General features: G+C 46.1%; 1 protein-coding gene across 4 annotated transcripts in view; it reads left to right on the top strand.

The window, feature by feature from the left end:
• Window positions 1-17,920, top strand: part of TMLHE (trimethyllysine hydroxylase, epsilon) — a 47,653-nt gene extending 29,733 nt beyond the window's left edge. For all 4 annotated transcript variants that reach the window (XM_084639498.1, XM_084639500.1, XM_084639499.1 and 1 more), the window contains 6 exons: window positions 1,443-1,619; window positions 3,784-4,063; window positions 5,506-5,625; window positions 9,471-9,707; window positions 12,436-12,574; window positions 13,966-17,920. In XM_084639498.1, coding sequence (XP_084495624.1) covers window positions 1,443-1,619; window positions 3,784-4,063; window positions 5,506-5,625; window positions 9,471-9,707; window positions 12,436-12,574; window positions 13,966-14,097 — 1,085 coding nt within the window. In that variant the 3' untranslated portion in view covers window positions 14,098-17,920. The remainder of the gene's footprint in view (window positions 1-1,442; window positions 1,620-3,783; window positions 4,064-5,505; window positions 5,626-9,470; window positions 9,708-12,435; window positions 12,575-13,965) is intronic.
• The last annotated feature ends 2,897 nt before the right edge of the window (window positions 17,921-20,817 follow it).

Below are 20,817 nucleotides of genomic sequence, written 5' to 3' on the forward strand. Positions count from 1 at the left end.
CCACTCAGAAGTAAGGGTGGCGTGGTATGGTATTGCTACACTTACTGCTATACTGCTGCTGGCGGGGTGCTATCTTCAGAGCTGGGCACTTGCCAACAGCTGCCGCTCTCCAGCCGCCCAGCTCTGAAGGCAGTACAGAAGTGAGAATGGCAATACCAACCTCCCAAAATAACCTGGCAACCCCCTTGGCAAGTCCCTTTTGGGTCAGGACTCCTAATTTGAGAAATGTTGGTCTCCCCCATGAAATCTGTATAGTACAGGGTAAAAGCAAACACAAGACCAGACTTCAAGTTGGGGGAGACCGGATTTCAGGGTCCATGAAGCGTTTTTCATGGCCGTGAATTTGGTAGGGCACTACAAATGAGGCTAGTTTAGGGGACCTTTGTATTTGAAAGCATCTCTTTTAAGTATGTAATTAAAGGAAATTGCCCAGTATTTAAGATACTTTGGTCCAAAGGATGATGCAATGCCGAATTGCATATGGATCTGGATACTTGGATTTCAAAAGCCAAGCTGGACTAGAGGGGGAGGGACTCTCCTCTTACACAAAGACATTCTTAGAGATATCAAAGCTGGATAAGACAGTTTTAAGCTGTTTGGGGATGGGAGAAAGGCAAAAGCGCCCTGCCATGCTGTAGGTCAAGGGATATTTCAGTGTCAAGCTTAGTGCCAGTGCAGTGGTGGTTTCCATTGTATTCAGATTGGCCTGTTGATTTATACCTATCCTATTTGGCTGGACTTTTTCCTCTTTCTGTGTTTCTATACAGTTGCCCATTAGCAATATGGTTTCAGCCATACTGAAGGAAGCACCTGATCTCGGACAGTTGCCTGCAAAGGGAATGGTCTGGTCTGTCAAGGAATAGGGAAGAAAGGAATAAGTAACTGCCTAGGTGCATGGCTAAGGCTGCAGTCTTCCTTCCCAACAGTGTCACAGGAGGGGACTTTTGTGGTCTCCGTGAGAATCGAACAATCTATAGAATACTAGGCCCTGGTTAAAACAACACTTGCCTAATATTCACAACACTCCTTGGAGGTAGATAGTGTGTGTGTGTGCAGTGGTTTGAGGGTAAATACTAATAGACTTCATAGTTGCTGCAAGTGGGCTTATACTGGTGGGGTTCTTAGCCTTTTGGGGTACATCTCTACGGCAGCTGGGAGGTGTAATTCCCAGTTTAGGTGGACATAAATATGCTAGCTCTGATCAAGCTAGCATACTAAAAATAGCAGTGTGGCCACAACAGCTCAGGCTAGCCGCCCAAGTCTGAAATCCTTGATATGTACTTGGGCCGCTGCAGCCACACTGCTATTTTTGGTGTGCTAGCTCGCACAGCGCTTACGTGTATGTCTAGCTAAGTGGGGATTACACCTCCCAGCTGCAGTGTAGACAACCCTTGGTTTTAACTTATTTGACCAAGGACTCTTTTAACTATCTATTTCCCCAGAGCTCAGGTATGCAGAGACCCTGATGCGCTTTGATTATGTGTGGCTACGTGATCACTGCCGTTCCGCATCCTGCTACAACACCAAGACTAACCAGCGCAGCCTAGACACAGCTAGCGTGGATCTATGCATCAAACCAAAGACTGTCCGAGTGGATGAGACCACGCTCTTTCTAACATGTAAGTCAAGAGAGTCTGCACTAAATGTTATGAAGGGGCCTAGCTGCAGCCGAGGTAAACATTGAAGAGTGTCATTCTGCGAGATGTCCCTAGGTGCTTTCTACAATCCACACATGCCTTAAATCATTTCCAGGGTTGTGTTGCTTTTAACTGAAAAGAAAACTGTCAGTGTGTCTAAAAAGCTGTTTCTCACTGGAGATCTGAAACTTGGGGCTTGTCTGCATGGGGAAATTTACTGGCATACCCTATGACTACTGCAGTATATAGCTATGTCTACACTACGAAATTAGGTCGAATTTATAGAAGTCGGTTTTTTAGAAATCATTTTTATATAGTCGATTGTGTGTGTCCCCACACAAAATCCCCTAAGTACATTAACTCAGCGGAGTGCTTCCACAGTACCGAGGCTAGCGTCGACTTCCGGAGTGTTGCACTGTGGGTAGCAGCAGAGCTGTGCTGCTGTAAGGTCTTCCGTGTAACCGCTCTTTGCCGGCAGGAGAGAGCTGTACTCGCAGAAAAACACAACCACCCCCAACGAGCAGCTGTAGCTTTGTCGGCAGGAGAACATCTCCCATTGACAAAGTGCTGTCCACACCAATGCTTTTCATCGGTAAAACTTTTGTCAGTCAGTTGGATGGCTTTTCTTTTTTTTTTCCCACACCCCTGACTGACAGAAGTTTTACCGACAAAAGTGCAGTGTAGACCTAGCCATAGTGTGTCCACACAGGGATTTTAGCACTATAACTCTAGTGGTAAGCTTCTCTGTTTAGACACAGGCTCATTATTTTGCATCTTTTTGCATGCATGCTGACAGTTTGTTATACAGTGGTTTGTGAGAACTGCTGATTTAGTCTTTAAGAAACAATATCAATTAGAAACCTAGTGTATTTCAGAAACGTTTCAAAATAGCTTCAGGTCCCACACATTACCTCAGTTCCCTGCCTATTCCCGTGATTGAGAGGCATGTTTTTTCCACTATATACTGTTGCTTTCCCCTGTTGGTTGTGTTAAAAGACCCACACAAATGCGGAAACATTTCAGCTTGACAGCACTTTGTGTGTAGTCATTGCACAAAATAAACAAAGTTCAAGATATTTTTTTTTCTCTTCTCTTGGGTGTTTTTTAACAAGTAAAATATATAATTCAGAGAGGTGACTTTTTAAAGCATATCTTTTTAAATAGGGTCAAACCATCGTAGTCACAAAACAAGTGGTGCCCTTTTTTCCCCCACCAAAAAAAAATTCTAAACGAATGTAAGAACTGAATATAGGCATATGGTAAAGATTTCCCAGTGCCCCATGGGTGCCCTTTAGCTTATATTCTTGGGCTGATGATAAGGCTTATCTCTGGATCAAGTGCTGTTTTGGGAAGAGACCTAGCTGTGAACAGATAACTTGAGAACAGAGAGTGGTTCTGGCCTGTGCTACAGTTATAAACATTCCCTCAGAGTCTAAAGCTCTGTTCCCTTTTTTCGCCAAATATGTTTTTGTTTGAACTAGAGAAAATGCAGACACTCAAAGACTACATTAGAAGATGAATGACTTCCTTTCTTTTACATTTTCCCTCGTAATGTGAAGGTCTGATCAGAACTCCTGTCTTCTACTTTATCCTCTACCCATTGTTCTCTGCTCCACAGCTCGTCACTTTTTCTCCAGCTCTGAGGAGTGATTGTAGATTTGTCCCATTAGAGCTCAGCAGTTTATTCAGACCATTCCTGTCTTATCAGTGCCTGATTCCCCATGCATTACCACTCTGTACTGTCTAGGGGGTTTTAATGGATCTGATTTCAGGTTATAGGACTGCAAATCTAATGCATTCTGTTCTGAACTTTGACTAAGGCACGATGTCAGACCTAGGGAGAATATGGAGCCCTAAGACTAAAGTAAAAGTAATTTAGCTGGGAACTAGAACTTGTAATGCAAATAAAGGAGTCACCAGGTGCACTGAAATATGAAATAACAATGTGGTGTATCAAATGCTCACTTTCTCACTGTAACCTCAAAGATAACTTCTTCATGTAACTTGTCCAAGAAAAATCTAATTCCGCAGTAAGAAGCTGTTGCTAGACAAAATTGTAGACTGATGACTACATCCCAGTCCCATGTTTTAACTGACTGATCACCCCAAAGCTCCAGTGGCAACAATGCTTTCTATTTTATCACAGGGCCAGATGGTCATGTGACCAGGTATGGGTTAGAGTGGCTGGTGAAGAACAGCTATGAGGGTCAGAAGCGGCAGGTCATGCATCCTCGAATTCTCTGGAATGCTGAGATCTATCAGCAAGCCCAAGTGCCCTCCGTGGACTGCCAGAGCTTCCTGGAGACAAACGAGGGGCTGAAAGAATTCCTGCAAAACTTCCTGCTGTATGGCATTGCTTTTGTAGAAAACGTCCCCCCGACCAAAGAGGACACGGAAATCTTAGCAGAGAGAATCAGCTTGATCAGGTAACTAGAGGTGCCCCAAGGAAGGCCACATGCAACTTACTAGGAGCTCCAAGGGCCACACACATAACAAGGAGCAGATTGTAGTCTCCCTCTTTAGTATGAAGGTGCAGCCTTCACTTACCCTCGATCCCAGAATATAACTCCAGTCAAGGTGAAGTATTACATACTGGGACCTGCAGTCTCTGTGGCCAGGCCATTTGATTCAAGATGGAATGTTGCATTGTAGAACCTGCCATGTCCACGGGCCCCACCTCCTTATTAAAGTTAGGATTATGGCATTGTGGAGCTGCATAGGCAGCATCTGGCTACTGTTGTGCTAATGAATAATGCGAAGATCAATGAGTAAGTGTTGGACTGGGAAGATTTGAGCTTCACTAGGAGAGAGATTTCCTGTTTTAATACGAAGGGTTGGGAGGGCAGCCCTGGGCCTGGGAGCTGGAAAGATTAAAAAAAAAAATCTGTAGTTGGCTCGAAAGGAGAAGTGTGGGAAAGATATTTCAAGTGTACAACAAAACAAAAACTCCACTGGTCTAGCCTGGGTTTGAATTTCAGGCTGTCTCCAAACTGAGTGCTGTAGAAACAGCTTACATGCCCCAGGCCATTAGCAATACAGAGATTTACATCATGGAATTTCCACTCTTTTCATGCTGGTTAAGGAGTGGCATTGATGGGTTCCCAAGGGAGTCCTATCTGTCTTATCTATCTAGGTACTTATAGGCCTCATTACTGAGACTCAGATCCTCAAAGGTATGTAGGTGCCTAACTCCCTTTGATTTCACTGGGAGCTAGGTACTTAAATACCTTTGAGAATCTAGGGCGGAGTGTTTTTCAGCTTTCTACAATTTGCTTGTCATCAGCCTGTTTCCTCCTCTGCTGGTCATCTTCCTTCCCCATGGTTCAAGGCTTGGAGAGTGGGTGTTGGACCGGAAACTCGGGGGGCCTTGGAACTCAAGCAAGGTTTCTGTGCAATCCCAGAGGAGGTGGGTGGAAGGGGGAATGTGCTGTGTGAGGGTCAGCATCTTCAGACTGTGGGAATGCCTCACATGACTCAAGAGTGAGGCTTTTGTTGATTTTATAGGAATAGTGTTCAGCTGTAAGAGGCGATCCATTCATCTGCTTGGAGGATATTGGTCACGAGACTTCAAAGGCTATGGGGGTTACACAGGAGAGGTTGGAGCTCTGTTATGAGGGAGAGGAAACAAACACTTAAAGTAGTAGAAACCCCTTCACTTGAGACATTAGTAATGAGTCACTTAATTTATATTAGAAAATATGCAGCACACGATATTCTGACTTTCTAACTTGTACACTTTGGGGGATGGTGGCAGATACACTTATAAAAACAGCTAGGATGTTCCCTAAAGCAATCTGTGCCTCACCAGTTGTGTTTACTAGCCCCTCTGTCATGTACACCTGATCAGATCCTGTCTTTTCTCTTCCAGGGAGACCATCTATGGTAGAATGTGGTATTTCACCTCTGACTTCTCCCGGGGAGACACAGCATACACAAAACTGGCTCTGGATCGTCACACTGACACCACCTACTTCCAGGAGCCCTGTGGGTAGGTGCTTGTGCTGGTTCCCAAAGATGCAGCTCAAAGGGCAAGAGTAATTTACAAGACTGAAGTTTCTAATGGCAGAATTTTTGATAAGTGGGTTGGCTGGTTCTAGACCTTAGCCAGGCACTAAACAGACTCACCCATTCCAACAGTACGGTACTGCTGCACCAGGAATCTGTCAGCATGCTTTAGTTTTTAAATCCCATTTTTTCCCCACCTAAAAATTCCTGGTCCTTCAGGCACACATTCTTATTAGGGGTTGGCTCTTGGGTGACTACATCTTGCTGTCAAAATGACTCAGGTTCTTCTTTGGTGCTCTTTTGGGATGACGTTGGCCTTACGACCATATACACAGTAGGCCCAGCCACCCAGCTACTTAGCAGTTTATGTGCTTTACAGCGTTAGTAAAATTACTATGAAAATCTATGTATAGATTCCAGAATCCCAAAATTCACAAGTTGCATATTAATGACTGATTATTTGTAGGCTGTGATGTGTGGGTTGTGCTGACTTATTTACCATCATTACACATGATCTGAGCAAGAACTTCAAATAAGTTTGGATTTACTTTCTTCCAGTGGTGTATTACTATCATCAGTTAAACAGCCTGCTGCTCAGACTCCTCAATTCCAAAGTTCATGCCTGTCTCCATTTTCAATATGTTCAGAACTGCAACATGCTCATTAAGTGCTCATTCCCAGACTCTGTGTTCACAAGTAGTTTTAGTCCCGTCTGGCCCTTGTGATGTAGACTTTATACCCTGTTTGTGATGCAGGTTTTGATGCCCTGAGAGAAGAAGGCAGCTGGCCTAATGTGGATCACACTGTTGCGCAGGAGACTCAAGGCCTCATTTTCAGTCTGTCTTTTCATAGCGGGAGGTTGGGAATGCTGCGGAGACAGCTCCCTCAGTCACCAGGCAAAGGTCCAATTAGGGACCAGTGTTACTTAGCACTTTCTAAATACGGATGTAAAATACTAAAATGATTAAACGGTAAGCCTTAGTCTTACTGATTAACCGACCCTAATTGTTGTAACCCCAGCTGCGCGGGCCGGCCAGAGCAAGTGGCCACAGCCCCTCTCCCTTTAATTGGTTAATCGATTAAACAACATAATTTTAATAATTTAAACTGTTAACTTTTTAAATGGATATTTACATCCCTATTTCTAATCATCTGAAAGGTGGCAACTGCAGTATGGAGCTTTTAAAGCAGAGGAAGGAATAATGGTGAGAGATCCTCTGGCTGCATATAAACTGCAGAGCAGCCCTCAGGAAGGGTAGAGGGAACTTACAAAATTGCCTGCCGGAGTTAAGCTCCAGCTGCCCAGTTCATATCCCATGTACTGTCATGGCAATGAAACTAGCACGAAACGTAGGTGGCAGGGAGTAACTTGCATAGCAGCGAGGGATGTTAAATGAATGATTTATTAGTATGCCCTGTATGTGGGAGAGGAGTACTTGCACAAGGCATAGGTCCTGCTGGCACACCATCATCCAGGAGCTAGGCTGCTCTAGTATGTTCTATGAACAGCCAGGCATTATTCTGAGCCCTTTTTTGCGAAGTATGCTCTTCAGAGCTGATTTTATTAAGGAACTATCTGATGAAAACTCCACTGAAACAAATAGAAAAAAGTCCTCAAGAGTGAATGCCTTTATTTCTTGCAGAGTAGTAAAGGTTTCTGATTAAACCAGTAGCTGGAGAAACTGCTAATCTTTAGCTATTGTTGTTCCTTTCTGCTTTGAAAAAAACCTGTCTCCCTAGTGTGTCACTGTCTGCAGTGGCCTGCAGCATTATCTCTGGTTTTGATATCCTAAAATGAACAGGTAGGATTACCTCTAGGTGTTACAGGATGCTGACCTTTTGAAAGCCACAGAGTCTTCAAGCAACCTTTCTGCAGCCATATTGGTCTGTCAGCAGCTCTCCCCATTGTAAGGAGATCTGCCTTTGAATCTGTAGTGCGAGTTTTGAAGTCTCTTGCAGCTTGTAGGTGTAAGGAGATAGTTAGAGCCCAACAGAGAGAAGCTGCAGGTGCTGGATGAATGAGCTGGATGGATCACTATACACCTTTCTCATGGGGCCTCCTAAAACTTAGGACCAGTCAGTTAGAATTGGACCGGAGACTTCCAGAGAAAGCACAGAATGCTGCAGAAAGTGGTGGTGGTAATTTAATGGGTGAAACTGTCAACTCATAAAACTGGTGCTGGGGAGTTCTGTTTGGCTGGAGGGTGCCATCTGACAGACTACACCTTACCAAGTAGGTATGAAGAGAAATAAATGAGAAAGATATGTTGGAGGTGGTAGAGGGGTAAAGTTTGGATTGTTCGGTTTCCCTTGTCTGAGCAATTCCACACCTTACAATATTTTGTGGAGGGCTGGCCCAATGGCTAGGAAATAGCTTGTGACTCAAGTTATGAATTGAATTCCCTTCTGCCATAGACTTCTTATGTGATTTGGGCAAGTCACTCAAGCTCTGTGCCTCAGTTTCCCATCTGTACAATGTGGACAGTAGCACTTCCCTACCTCACAGGGTGTTGAGGATAAATATGTTAGATTGTGAGGTGCTCAGATGCTACAATGATGAGCATCTAAGAGAGAGAGGTTCATGTTTTAAGTAGAACTTTAACTTTGGTTTCCCTATTTTTCCAAAGCTTGCCTTGTTTTAACTCACTTTATTGTAAGGCATTTTAGAGGAATTAGTTTTATGCCTGTTCAACTTTTAAAATCCAGGGTGAATCTTCTTTTGGGTTGGGAATAGTTTATAGTACTTCAATGCAATTTGATCATTGTAAAAACTGCTGTAGAAACTGTAACACAGTATTTTAATTAAGCCATGTCCTAGTGCAGGGGTGGGCAAACTATGACCTGGCTCCTCTCTGGCGCTCCGGCCAGGGCCCTGGGTCGGGGACAGCGGCTCGGCAGCGCTCCGGCCAGGGCCCTGGGTCGGGGTCACACCACGCGGCTCCTGGAAGCCGCAGTATGGCCCTGCTCCAGCTCCTACGCACTCCAATGGGAGCCGCAGGGGTGGAGCCTGCGGATTGGGCAGAGCTCAGAGCTGCCTGGCCGTGTCTCCGCATAGGAGCCGGAGAAGGGACATGTCACTGCTTCCGGGAGCCGCTTGAGGTAAGCGCTGCTCTGTGCCTGCACCCCCTGAGCCTCTCCGCATGCCCCAACCCCCTGCCCCAGCCCTGATCCCCTCCCGCCCTCTGAACCCCTCGATCCCAACCCAGAGCACCCTCCTATACCACAAACTCCTCATCCCCAGCCCCACCCCAGAGCCCGCAGCCCCTTCCGCACCCTAACCCCAATTTTGTGAGCATTCATGGCCCGCCATACAATTTCTATTACCCAATGTGGCCCTCAGGCCAAAAAGTTTGCCCACCCCTGTCCTAGCATGTCTTCCAATCCCTAGTAAGAGAAGGAGCCATTTCAGACTTCAGTTGGGATGGCGGGGGGTAGGGGAACACTTTACTAAATAAACCTGCAGTCTTTAATTAATAACTTCAGTTATAAGACTGGGCTTTAGAATTTCACAACTACTTATATTTTAGGGTTAAACACTTCTTAGCTTTTTGCACTGGCCGGCTTTGTCCTCATTCAGTGAAGTGCATGATAGCTGACGACGTAAAACAGCAGCATCTGCCACTTGCTATTGAGCCATGTCAGGTGTCCCAATTAAATGAAGTATACTATAAAAGAGACTCTGAAGCGGTCATGAGCTGCTTCTTTTCCAGGTTCATTCCTCTTTCTTGGTAGTTATCTTCCTATAACTACTCACATGACTTCACTCTCTACCAAGTGACAGACTGACTGGATTTTCGTTTGTGATGTGTGTTCTCTCCCCCCTTGCAGTATCCAGGTGTTCCACTGCCTCAAACACGAAGGGACAGGTGGCAGGACGCTGCTGGTGGATGGCTTTTACGCAGCAGAGCAGGTTCTCCGGCGAGCTCCTGAAGAATTTGAGCTCCTCACCACGGTGCCGCTGAAACATGAGTACATTGAGAATGTTGTGGGCTCTCACAACCACATGATTGGGATTGGGCCGGTTTTGAATATCTACCCCTGGAACAATGAGCTCTATTTGATCAGGTGAGAAGTAATGGATCACACCATTGTTTGGGGGGTGGAGAGGGGGGAGTAGCCATTAAAGACATATGTGGCTTTTCCAGCATGCTGGTCCTTTTGCACAGTGTAGACTGATAGAACCACTCTCCTTTTACATCCTGCATTTTCTCCTGCTCTCCCAGCCAGTACCAGTGCTGAACCATGTACCAGTGCTGGGGCTGCTGGCTCTTCTAACTGGTACTTTAGGCTCTCTACCCTATCTTTTAAAGATAAGCCTCTGTTCTGAGCTCTGGCAATGCCACTTCTTGACCATCTCCCATTCAGCTGCGAGTTGTCTGCCCTGCAACGGAACAGTTGCAGGACTGGGTTTGAAACAGCCTCCGCTCTAATATGGGTTACAGCACACTTGGCTGAAAGGGAGGGGACGGGCCCTGTCTACAGGCAAGGTTTTCGTCTGAAAAATGAGGACAGTTGCCCAGAAAGGGTGGGAGCCACTATTCTAATCTGAATATTTATTTGATGTAATTCTCACCAACTTCCACGCACTTATTTTTCAGTCATTACCCATGCCATTCATTATAAAGTCTAAACCCGTGGCAATTCCATGCCTGCCAAATTCCCAGACTGACAATGGGGAGGTGTCCAGGGAATTTTCAGGGCATCATCTCCTGGACAAGCAGCCAGAAGCCCAAACACTCTATACGTTTCAACAGAGAACTCCGGCTCTTAAATCTCATACTGCGAGTCGCTGCCAACCCCAATGCACTCACTCACTGCCCTGCCCAGTCACCTTTCTGCAGGGGGGCTGCAGGTGGCACAGGTCTTCCTCTTCAGCTGGATCTTGCACTATTTAGGTCAATGAGAGTCATGCCATTGACTTCAATGCCAGCAGGATCAGGCCCCTTATACGTAGGTCTTTCTGTATGTCCACCTAGTCTACAGGGATGTGGGGGTAAAACTTAGCCCAAGTTTTATTGAATCTTTGATTCTGGTTAGAATGCAAGCTGTCCAGCTTGTGCTCTTTATTTTGGATGATGATCAGTTGTGTTTGCCATCTCTGTACCTCATAACAGCACCTAAGATGAACTATAAACATTCAGCCCTGTACCTTTGTTTCATTAAACGTACATAGTATTGAAGCAGGCTTCCACTGATTTTCCTATTGAGGATGCTGATTGGTCAGTTTGTTCAAGCACTGGTATTCCCAAAACAGTGTTGAGCTAGTCCAGGGGTGGGCAAACTTTTTGGCCTGAGGGCCACATTTGGGTGGGGAAATTGCATGCAGGGCCATGAATGTAGGGCTGGGGCAGGGGGTTGGGGTGCGTAAGGGAGTGCGGGGTATGGGAGGGGGCGCGGTGTGCAGGACGGGGCTCAGGACAGGGGGTTGGGGTGCAGGAGGGGGCTTGGCAGGGGTTTGGGGTGCAGGAGAGGGATCAGGACGGGGTTGGGGTGCAGGCAGGGTGCATCAGGGTGCTCAGGACAGGGGTTCGGGGTGCAGGAGGGGGATCAAGGCAGGGGGCTGGGGTGCAGGAGGGATGTGTGGTGCGGCACGGGACTCAGGGTGGGGGGTGGGCTCCAGCCTGGCGCCACTTACCTGGAGCGGCTCTGGGGTGGCAGAGCGCCGCTAAGGCAGGCTCCCTGCCTGCCCTAGCCCCACACCATTCCCGGAAGCGGACATCACTACGTCCCTGTGGCCCCTTGGGAAGTGGGGGGCAGAGGATTCTGTGTGCTACCCTTGCCTGCAGGTACCTCCCCCTGAGCTCCTATTGGCCAGGAACGGGGAACCACAGCCAATAGGAGCTTCAAGTGTGGAATCCACAAACGAGGGCAGCGCACGGAACCCTCTGCCCCCTCTCCGCCCCCACCCCACCCCCGCCAGGGTCCGCATGGATGTGGTGCCGGCCGCTTCCGGGAGTGGTACGGGGCCCGCAGCGCCATGGGCATAGCAATCCCGTGGGCCAGATCCAAAGCCCTGAGGGATTGGCTCCACCCCGCGGGCCGTAGTTTGCCCACCCCTGAACTAGTCACTGATTGGAGAGTAAGATTGTGCAATCTACTATCTCCTTTTATTATGACAGGAGGAGTTTAAGGTTCTCCATGATACATCGGGGTTGATCTTCCGCTTAGAGTTTATACCCATCTATCCCTTGACATACAGGTCACTAACCATGCATCATTTTTGATTTTGTTCCTACTTGCCAGCCATAAAGAAATAATCACTCTGGTGTGCGGGCCTTTTGCCTGCTCTCTGCATTGCATGAATTTCACCCTCTCAGCATTCCAAGCTGGCAAATGAGTGATTCAGAGTCACTTAAATGATGCTGCCTCTGTCTTGAAGCACTGCGATGCTCTGACTTCACCCTGCCCAGTGTAAATTGTCAATTGTAGTTAAAAAGAGTTTTTATAAGAAAGGGACACAATCAGGTCATTTGAGGCCAGCAGGTTTAAAAAAAATCCAAAACAAAATATTAACAGAAATGTGGTGTGTTGTGTTTTTTGTTTTGTTTTTGGAAAATAATTCAGTGAGGATAATTTTGTTTGGATTTAATTGTTCCTTCTTAAATCCCCCCTCTTCGCCCACCCCACCCCTGACACATTTACTACATAAATACAGAGTAACCCCAATGCGTTTTTGTGGCCTTCCTAAAGACGTCCTTTGTGCATTAGACTATAGAGGTTTCCTGTGGAATATCTGGCTCTGCTCTGCTCATAGATCCATGGTGACCGTCTCTTCTGTTTTGTTCTGACCCAGGTACAATAACTACGACCGAGCTGTCATCAACACGGTGCCTTATGATGTTGTGCATCGCTGGTACGCCGCGCATCGCACACTCACCACAGAGCTACGGAGACCAGAAAACGAACTCTGGGTCAAACTGAAGCCAGGCAAGGTAGTCACAGGATGTGGGAGCATGTGAACTCACTTCACTGAGGGTGGCAGCACATATTTAGATATAATAGGGACCTGGCAATTAAGACAGCTGATCTTTCCCCCAACTTGGTGTAATACTTTGGATAAGTTCCATGTGCCTGTTTCCCTCTCACAACCCTGTGGCAGGATGAATTGTATCGGCAGCACCCAAGTCTCCATTGCATACATTCTTACCACCAGAAAAGTGGGGCAGAGGGAGGATATGGCCACAAGTCAAAGCAAAAATAGTGGGAATTCACCCAAAAACAGTGTGGGAGGAGGGCTGCCACAGATGGGGAAATAGATCTCCTGATCTGTGAAGTAGGGCCAATAAAAATACCAGTGTGAGGTAGGTTGTGAAGGTTAATGTGTGAAGTGCTTTGAGGTCTTGTAGAAGTGGGAGATCTTATTAATGGAAATATATGAAACATGTAGAGGGCATCTGAGGAAACGGATGAGACCAGCATTCCTATCAAGCTCTGTCCTCAGGCTACTTTCAGAGTCTTGCACTGCAAAACAGTCTATAAAATCAATATTCTCCAACCCCAGACATGACTGAAGTGTGTGGTGCACAAACCATGGAAGCAGAAAAAAGAAGGGTCCACCCCAGGGTTTACAATGCCCAGGATGTGCTGTGCTTTAACCCCTTGTCTAGCATTACAATTACAATGCACAGAACCAGACTATATTACAAGTGTGCAGATCCTAGGCATGTTTTGGCCTAGCGACACATCCGTCCAAGCCTACCGAAAAGGTTTACGTATACACAAGATAGATTCAGCCAGTGGAGATTAGTGTCAGAAAGCTGCTACAACCTCCCTCTGCTCCTGCATGACAGAGGGGAGGATATGCAGCTCGAAAAGTGGAGTATGGCAACCCCTGAGGTTAGAGTTTGTGCCCCTTCCACCCTCTCCCTGTTACTGCAGGAGAAGGGCAAAGGATGCGAGGTTTATATTGCTGGTGAACTCTGCCAACAGGCCACTACCATAGAAGCACCAAGCAAATGGTATAGACTGTGCCAGTACTGTCTCATTGTTTCTTTGTACTCCACTGTGTGTCTGTGTTATCTGTCGTCTCTCATCTTCGATTGGAAGCTCTTTGGGGCAGGGTGTGCCTTTTTGTTCTGCAGTTGTACAGCACCTAGCGCAGTGGTGCCTTGATCCATGACTGGGGCTAGGAGTTACTGCACTGTAAATAGTAATTCATTGTTCATTTCAATGCCTATATATTGAGCAGCCTGCCAGGAGCAGCCCAAGGGCCACACTTAATGTTTCAGTGTGTCATTTAGGTGATAATCTGCTCTAGTATGACCTCTGTTCATGTGGACACTTCTTCACTCTGTATTCTCAGTGCTTTTCTCCTCTTATGTAGGCGCTGTTTGTGGATAACTGGCGCATCCTGCATGGGCGGGAATCATTCACAGGATACCGCCAGCTGTGCGGGTGCTACCTGACAAGAGATGACATGCTAAATACTGCACGTTTCCTGGGGCTGCAAGCTTAACATAGACTGTCAGCAGCAGAGAGGCAGCAAAACCTGTCAACCACAGTGCTCCCAAAACTGTGCGTCACCAGAACGAGCACGTTTTAAATACCTCATACACCCTATCCCTGCCAAAAAGTTCTCGGTGCCTGGGGGAATGGGCAGGAGTTAAGGGTCACCAGAGCTTTACCTGATTGTCAGCTATTGGGCAGAGGGGGAGACCTCTCTTGCTCCTCACCCCCATGGCCTTTCAGCACAGTCTGACTCCGCTTGAGAAGGAAGAAGCCAAGAATCTGAGTTGCTGCTGAAAATGCTCACAAACACCAGCTGATGCAAAATTCCAATCAAGTGCCTTCTGGATTTTAAATGAGGTGGTAAAGCCCTCACATTCCCCTAGGTGTTTTGTCAGCAACCTTCCAGGATTCATTGCATGTGGTAGGCCAGAGTAGCTATTTGCTTTGTTTTGACCCTGAGCTAGACCTGATTCCAGCTCGAGAGAGAACAAGAGGGTTTCTTTGGTCCTGCTTGAAGCAATGCAAACACCAAATTACTCCAGCTTGAGGGTGGTGACAAGTTTCTTTTCTCTTTCCTGCTCCTTAAACACCTCCCCTGGCCACACCCATGTGCATGCATTTCGGGGCAGATACAATGTCATTTTTCTCCAGTAATTGAAGGCAAACTGTGCTGACTGATGGCCCAAACGCATCAGCCGGTGTAGTATTGAACCTCTCCAGGGAGATCTGTGGGGAAGGAGGAAAAGTGAGAAGGATCTGGGAGGGAGCAAGGTGCAGTTCATCAGGCAGCAGTGCAAGGCAAGGACACTATTTCCGACACCCCTCGGTTTGAGCAGCAGCAGGCTTGTCTCCACTGTTCCCACAGCCTTATCTGGTCAGAGCTTCCCTGCACATAGGGTGAAGGCACAGCTGCTGCAGTGTTTCTTGCAGACTTGCTGCTTAGGCCTTTCTGTTCTCTCTGCCTAAGGGCTACAGGCTTAGTGCAGGGAAGCTGGCAACCTGCTGCTAAGAGAGGCTTAGGGTCTTGCAACATATTTTCCTCCAAAGGTCGCTAACGAGATGCCTTTCAGGCCCAGAAAGAATCATAGAATCATAGAATATCAGAGTTGGAAGGGACCCCAGAAGGTCATCTAGTCCAACCCCCTGCTCGAAGCAGGACCAATTCCCAGTTAAATCATCCCAGCCAGGGCTTTGTCAAGCCTGACCTTAAAAACCTCTAAGGAAGGAGATTCTACCACCTCCCTAGGTAACGCATTCCAGTGTTTCACCACCCTCTTAGTGAAAAAGTTTTTCCTAATATCCAATCTAAACCTCCCCCACTGCAACTTGAGACCATTACTCCTCGTTCTGTCATCTGCTACCATTGAGAACAGTCTAGAGCCATCCTCTTTGGAACCCCCTTTCAGGTAGTTGAAAGCAGCTATCAAATCCCCCCTCATTCTTCTCTTCTGCAGGCTAAACAATCCCAGCTCCCTCAGCCTCTCCTCATAACTCATGTGTTCCAGACCCCTAAAGACATGGATTGCATAGGAGTGTCTGGCATTTTAAGGGACACTGTCAAGATAGAAATCCTCTTTAAAAGCAGACCCTTTCCTGTTACCAATGACAGCTGACCATGACCAATCTCATTTATTTTTTCACTCTTCAGGCTGTTTGCTTTTTTCACCTCACTAAGCCTGGAAAATGAAACGAGGCTGGTCAGTCTCGCCTCTGATTCTCCTGAACTAGCCAGCTGCTGTTCTGCTGCAAACAGAGCATGGGGATGTTTACCTATAAAGCCAATGGTCTTCATTTAGTTCACATACAGATTAATGACAGGTTTCAGAGTAACAGCCTTGTTAGTCTGTATTCGCAAAAAGAAAAGGAGTACTTGTGGCACCTTAGAGACTAACCAATTTATTTGAGCATAAACTTTTGTGAGCTACAGCTCACTTCATTGGATGCTCAAATAAATTGGTTAGTCTCTAAGGTGCCACAAGTACTCCTTTTCTTTATACAGATTAATGTCTCCTAGTACTAGGGTTCATAAAATTTCTCTGAAACCTACCTGGGTGAAACGATTAGACAATGTCCGTTTAAGGGACTCGCTCCGCTAGACAGCAAGGCTTTGCTTCAGTCACTGGGGTTTGTCAGGGAGTAACTGCAGCACCCAGTGTAATCCACCAACTGGGGATATGTGCAAAAGTGATCCATTAGCTGTGAATTCATGTCTGCAAGTTTTGGGTGGAGAGGGTCTTTTTTCCAGTTGTGTGTTTTCCAAGACCCATGGACTGGAGGCTGCTCTGGTGCTGATCGTTTCTGCTATAGGAGGCAGCTCTCAATTTTTGTCACAGAAGGAAGGAAAAAAGCCTCATCAAGCCCTCTGCACAGAATTCTTCTCTTGTAAATTGGTGGGAGGGATAGCTCAGTGGTTTGAGCATTGGCCTGCTAAACCCAGGGTTGTGAGTTCAGTCCTTGAGGGGGCTATTTAGGGATCTGGGGCAAAATTGGGGATTGGTCCTGCTTTGAGCAGGGGGTTGGACTAGATGACCTCCTGAGGTCCCTTCCAACCCTGATATTCTATGAATTAACAAGAACTCTGGTACTTGGTACACACGGGGACTACTGCAAAGCATACATTTTGAAAGCCTTTTACACATAAAAAATGGATAAAAGCAAAAACGTTAAAAATCAGGGTCTTGGGTACTTCACTCACTCAATGAGTGATACCACCTGGGCAGTACCACTTTCTGGCCTTTGGTGCTTTTACTATAATGTCGTCTTGGGTTCCAAACACTGCACTGGGGCGGCGGGTGATTTCAAGAACAGCCTAGATATAGAAACAGGTGGAAAAACCTGTTTGTATTGGGTGTTTTAAAACTGTAGGGAGTGGGGAGGGAGTTTGCCATCAAAATGTTGGGCCTGAAGCGCAGCTGAGAGCTTTGCATTTGAGAGGGAGTGGAATTCACGAATTCCTTCACAGCCTGGGGGATGTTCTGTCAGGATTTTGTTGGAATGGCAGTGATGTTTGCACATAGCAAAGTGCTACCAGATTTCCTGAGTCCAAATCTCTGTATTTCAAAGAGCAGCACTGTGGGTAACACAACCAGTAACACTCTATCTTCTCTCCAGTGGGGCCAGCTGCTCCAAGCAGCACTTGTTACTAGGTAAGGCTCTGCTACCTCCGGAAGCTCAAACACCCAGGGCTCAGACTAAAGCAAGGGAAAAATTGCCTCAAGGTTATTGACAAGAGACTGGAGTGAAACCTGTGCCTTTCTGATGGGGAACCGGGGTATGGTAGGTGCTCCTCTGGACCCAGCAGACTGAATAGATGGGGGATACCAGTCTACCTAGAAGCGACTCTGGTGGAAACTGAACCCTGCTCCCTAACTCGCCAGAAGTGACTATACGATCCCCATTATAATGACGTGGTGCTGGTTTGTTTTCCCCTTGAAGCACATGGTGGGGAAAGCTACCAGGAATTTGTAAGCTTCTGAAACATATTTTCCCTGCATGTCCTTTTCAGCTTCTCTTAACCTCCCTCCCCAGCAACAAAGGTGGAGGGGCGAGAACCTTGGCTTAACCTTCCTCACCACCCTTCCCCAGATCTTAGGGATTTGGAATTTCTTCTGAGCAACTTGCTGGAGTCAAGTATTTGGGGTCACACACTAGTGCTCTGTCACTTACTTAGTACTAGTGTATTTAGTCACACACTAGTGCTCTGTCAAATCTATGCATTTGTCTTAACATCATGTCTGGAACAGTCTGTTCACAATGATGCTCTTCGATGTACTCAAGCTTTTCAGACTAATTTTTGCTAATAAAATAGGAGTTGCTTCTTTTTTTCACCACAGTGAGTTGGAGGCTCAGGTCTGTGAGTATGGGACTTATCTCTCACCTGTGTTACATTGATCCTGCCATTACATGTGCTTCGTTACATCTAGCCAGTCCTCAGTCCAATCTTCTTCAGGGTTTTTCTCCTCCCAAGGTTGTTAAATCTCCAAGAGTGACTTGGATCTTGGAAAAGTTTTTTTGAGAGGGTAATTTTCCTCTCTGCCTGAGACACACAGTAAAGATGCCAAGTTGTGATATCTTTTCATGAAGTAGTACCTACTCTACAAGTGTCAGGGTTCCCCCCACACACTGTGAACTCTGGGTACAGATGTGGGGACCTGCATGAAAGATCTCCTAAGCTTATATTTTACCAGCTTAGGTTAAAACTTCCCCAAGGCACAAATTCCTTTCCTTGTCCTTGGACGGTATTGCTGCCACCACCAAGTGATTTACACAAAAATTCAGGAAAGGGTCACTTGGAGTCCCTATTTCCCCAAACCCATTCACCCCCTTTCCTGGGGAGGCTTAAGAATAATATACCAACCAATCTGGTTAACAATGTGAGCACAGACCAAACCTTTTGTTTATAGGACACTGAAAATCAATCAGGTTCTTAAAAGAAGAATTTTATTTATAAAGAAAAAGTAAAAAAAAAATCACACCTGCAAAATCAGGATGGAAGGTAACTTTACAGGGTAACAAAAAGATTTAAAACACAGAGAATTCCCCTCTTTCTCAGCTTCACAGTTACAAAAACAAGAATAAAACTACCTCTTAGCATAGGGAAAATTCACAAGCTAAAACAAAAAATAACCTAATGCATTTCTTTGCCTTACTTACAATTTTTGTAACTTAGATGGGTCATTTCAGGTAGGTTTTCAGGAGATGTTGTACCTGCCTGGCCTCTCTCTCCGTGTGGAGAGGGATCAAACAAAGAGAGCCACAAACAAATCCTCCCCCTCCAAGATTTGAAAGTATCTTCCTTCCTCACTGGTCCTTTTGGTCAAGTACCAACCAGGTTATTTGAGCTTCTTAACCCATTATAGGTAAAGATTCAGTACAGCTACCCAGGAGGGATTTTATGCTACCCTTATCAGTATGACAATAAGTAGTCCCATTGAAGCGAGTGTAAGGTGTGACACATGCAAAGCTTTGGAAAAAATATAATAGTCTTTGATTATTCCTTGAGATGTGATGTACTATGGATGCCTGGAATATTCCGATTGTTGTATCAAATTCATAAAGGTTATTAGGTATGGTTATGGGCTGGCTAGGGATTGTATTCCTGGCTCAATGGGGGATGCTCCCTGCAGGAACTGAAGTTGCTGGTGGGTTATAATGCAAATCCCAGTACTGAAACAATGCAGATACATCTTTTTAAATGCACACCCAGGGGAAACAGCACCCAGATTGATGCAATTTGGTTCCAGACAAAGGACTTGAAATGGTTCAACAATATCAGCCCTGAGGAGAGTCACTCACACTTCAGTCCAAGACCTGACATGAGACTGACCAAGAGAGAGGGGGCCTGAAGTACTTTAGTCCTTTCAGTGTCTCTATTTGGAGGATGGGTGACTACCTGGTAAGTTAGTCCTACACAGAAGCTATTGGGTATTACACTCTGCTCCTGCAAGAGGATTAGATGTGGAGCTGGCCAAAGGCCTACGTGTCTCTGGCTTCAGATTCTGGCAATAACCGGACCTGGTCTGCCGAGGAGCTTGTGATCCAGGGACTTTTGTGCCAGCTGGCTGGCCTGGTGGCACAGGAGGACATAAAGGTGATAGGGATCCGTGGGGTTTATTACCTACATACTAGTCTGCCACAGAATGCTGTGCGAGGTCTCTGAGTGCCTGTGTCACACTGGCCATTGTAAGTACTGCAAGATGGATGTATGGGAAATCTGTGAGGAATTGCATATATATGCTGACGATGGTCCCTAGGTTTGGCAGCTAAGGCAGGTTACCAAAAGATGACCCACATATTCCTACCCAGCAGGGGGCAAAAGATGCTTCTCACTTGGGCTGGTTACCTGCATGAGTATTGGATGGTTCATAATGGATGCTCACTTGTAGTCTGAACAAAATGCTAATCAGTGGATTGGTGGGGGAGGGGTCAGAAAGAAACAAAACCAGCAGAGGCATCCTATTTGCAAGTAAAGACAAAGACCTTTCGGAACTCTCTGGGTACAGCAGATGGATGCCAAGGGGAGAAGGGAAACTGCCAGTGGATTTGCTTCAAGAAAAGAAATCTCAGCCAGGCTTGGCTGAAACCACTGGGAAGAACTTTGGGTGAGATGGGCTTCTTTAGACTAGTTACGTTTAGGCCCTAGAAAGCATGTCATGATTTTATTTTATATGTGACCATTTGTCTCTACTAAATCACACCTGCAAAATCAGGATGGAAGGTGCTTACTGCTTCTCCAACCTCTCTCCTTTGTTAAATAAACTTAGGTTTGCTGTAAACTGTTAGGGGCTTATTCCTTCACCCGCTTACTTCCCTGGTCCTTCTCACATGAACAGAGAGCAACACTACCCGAAGTCCAAAGGTGCGAACAATTTGATGTTTATTGGGGTGAACTTCCAGCAAGCATGATTCCAGTTTCCTTCCTTAGTATCCCCCTTCCCAGCTCTGACACCACAGAGCATTATCTGTGTCTCTGTTCCCATGTTCCCCCTTAGCAAAACATGATTCCAATTTCCCCACCTTTACTTCCTGATTGACTGCAGCATATATAGGAGAACTTGAGTTCTGCTAGCTATACCTTAACCAATCATTTTACTGAAACTTAACTAACCAATCCTAACATATTGTAACATGTTTATTTAACCAATTATATCCCACCACCTTAATTAGTTTACACCCAGCAAACTTAATTATACAGCAGACGGAAACAATCACAGAACCAGATGGAGAT

This window comes from Lepidochelys olivacea (assembly GCF_965140295.1).
Source record: "Lepidochelys olivacea isolate rLepOli2 genome assembly, chromosome: 9".
NCBI classification, from domain to species: domain Eukaryota; kingdom Metazoa; phylum Chordata; order Testudines; family Cheloniidae; genus Lepidochelys; species Lepidochelys olivacea.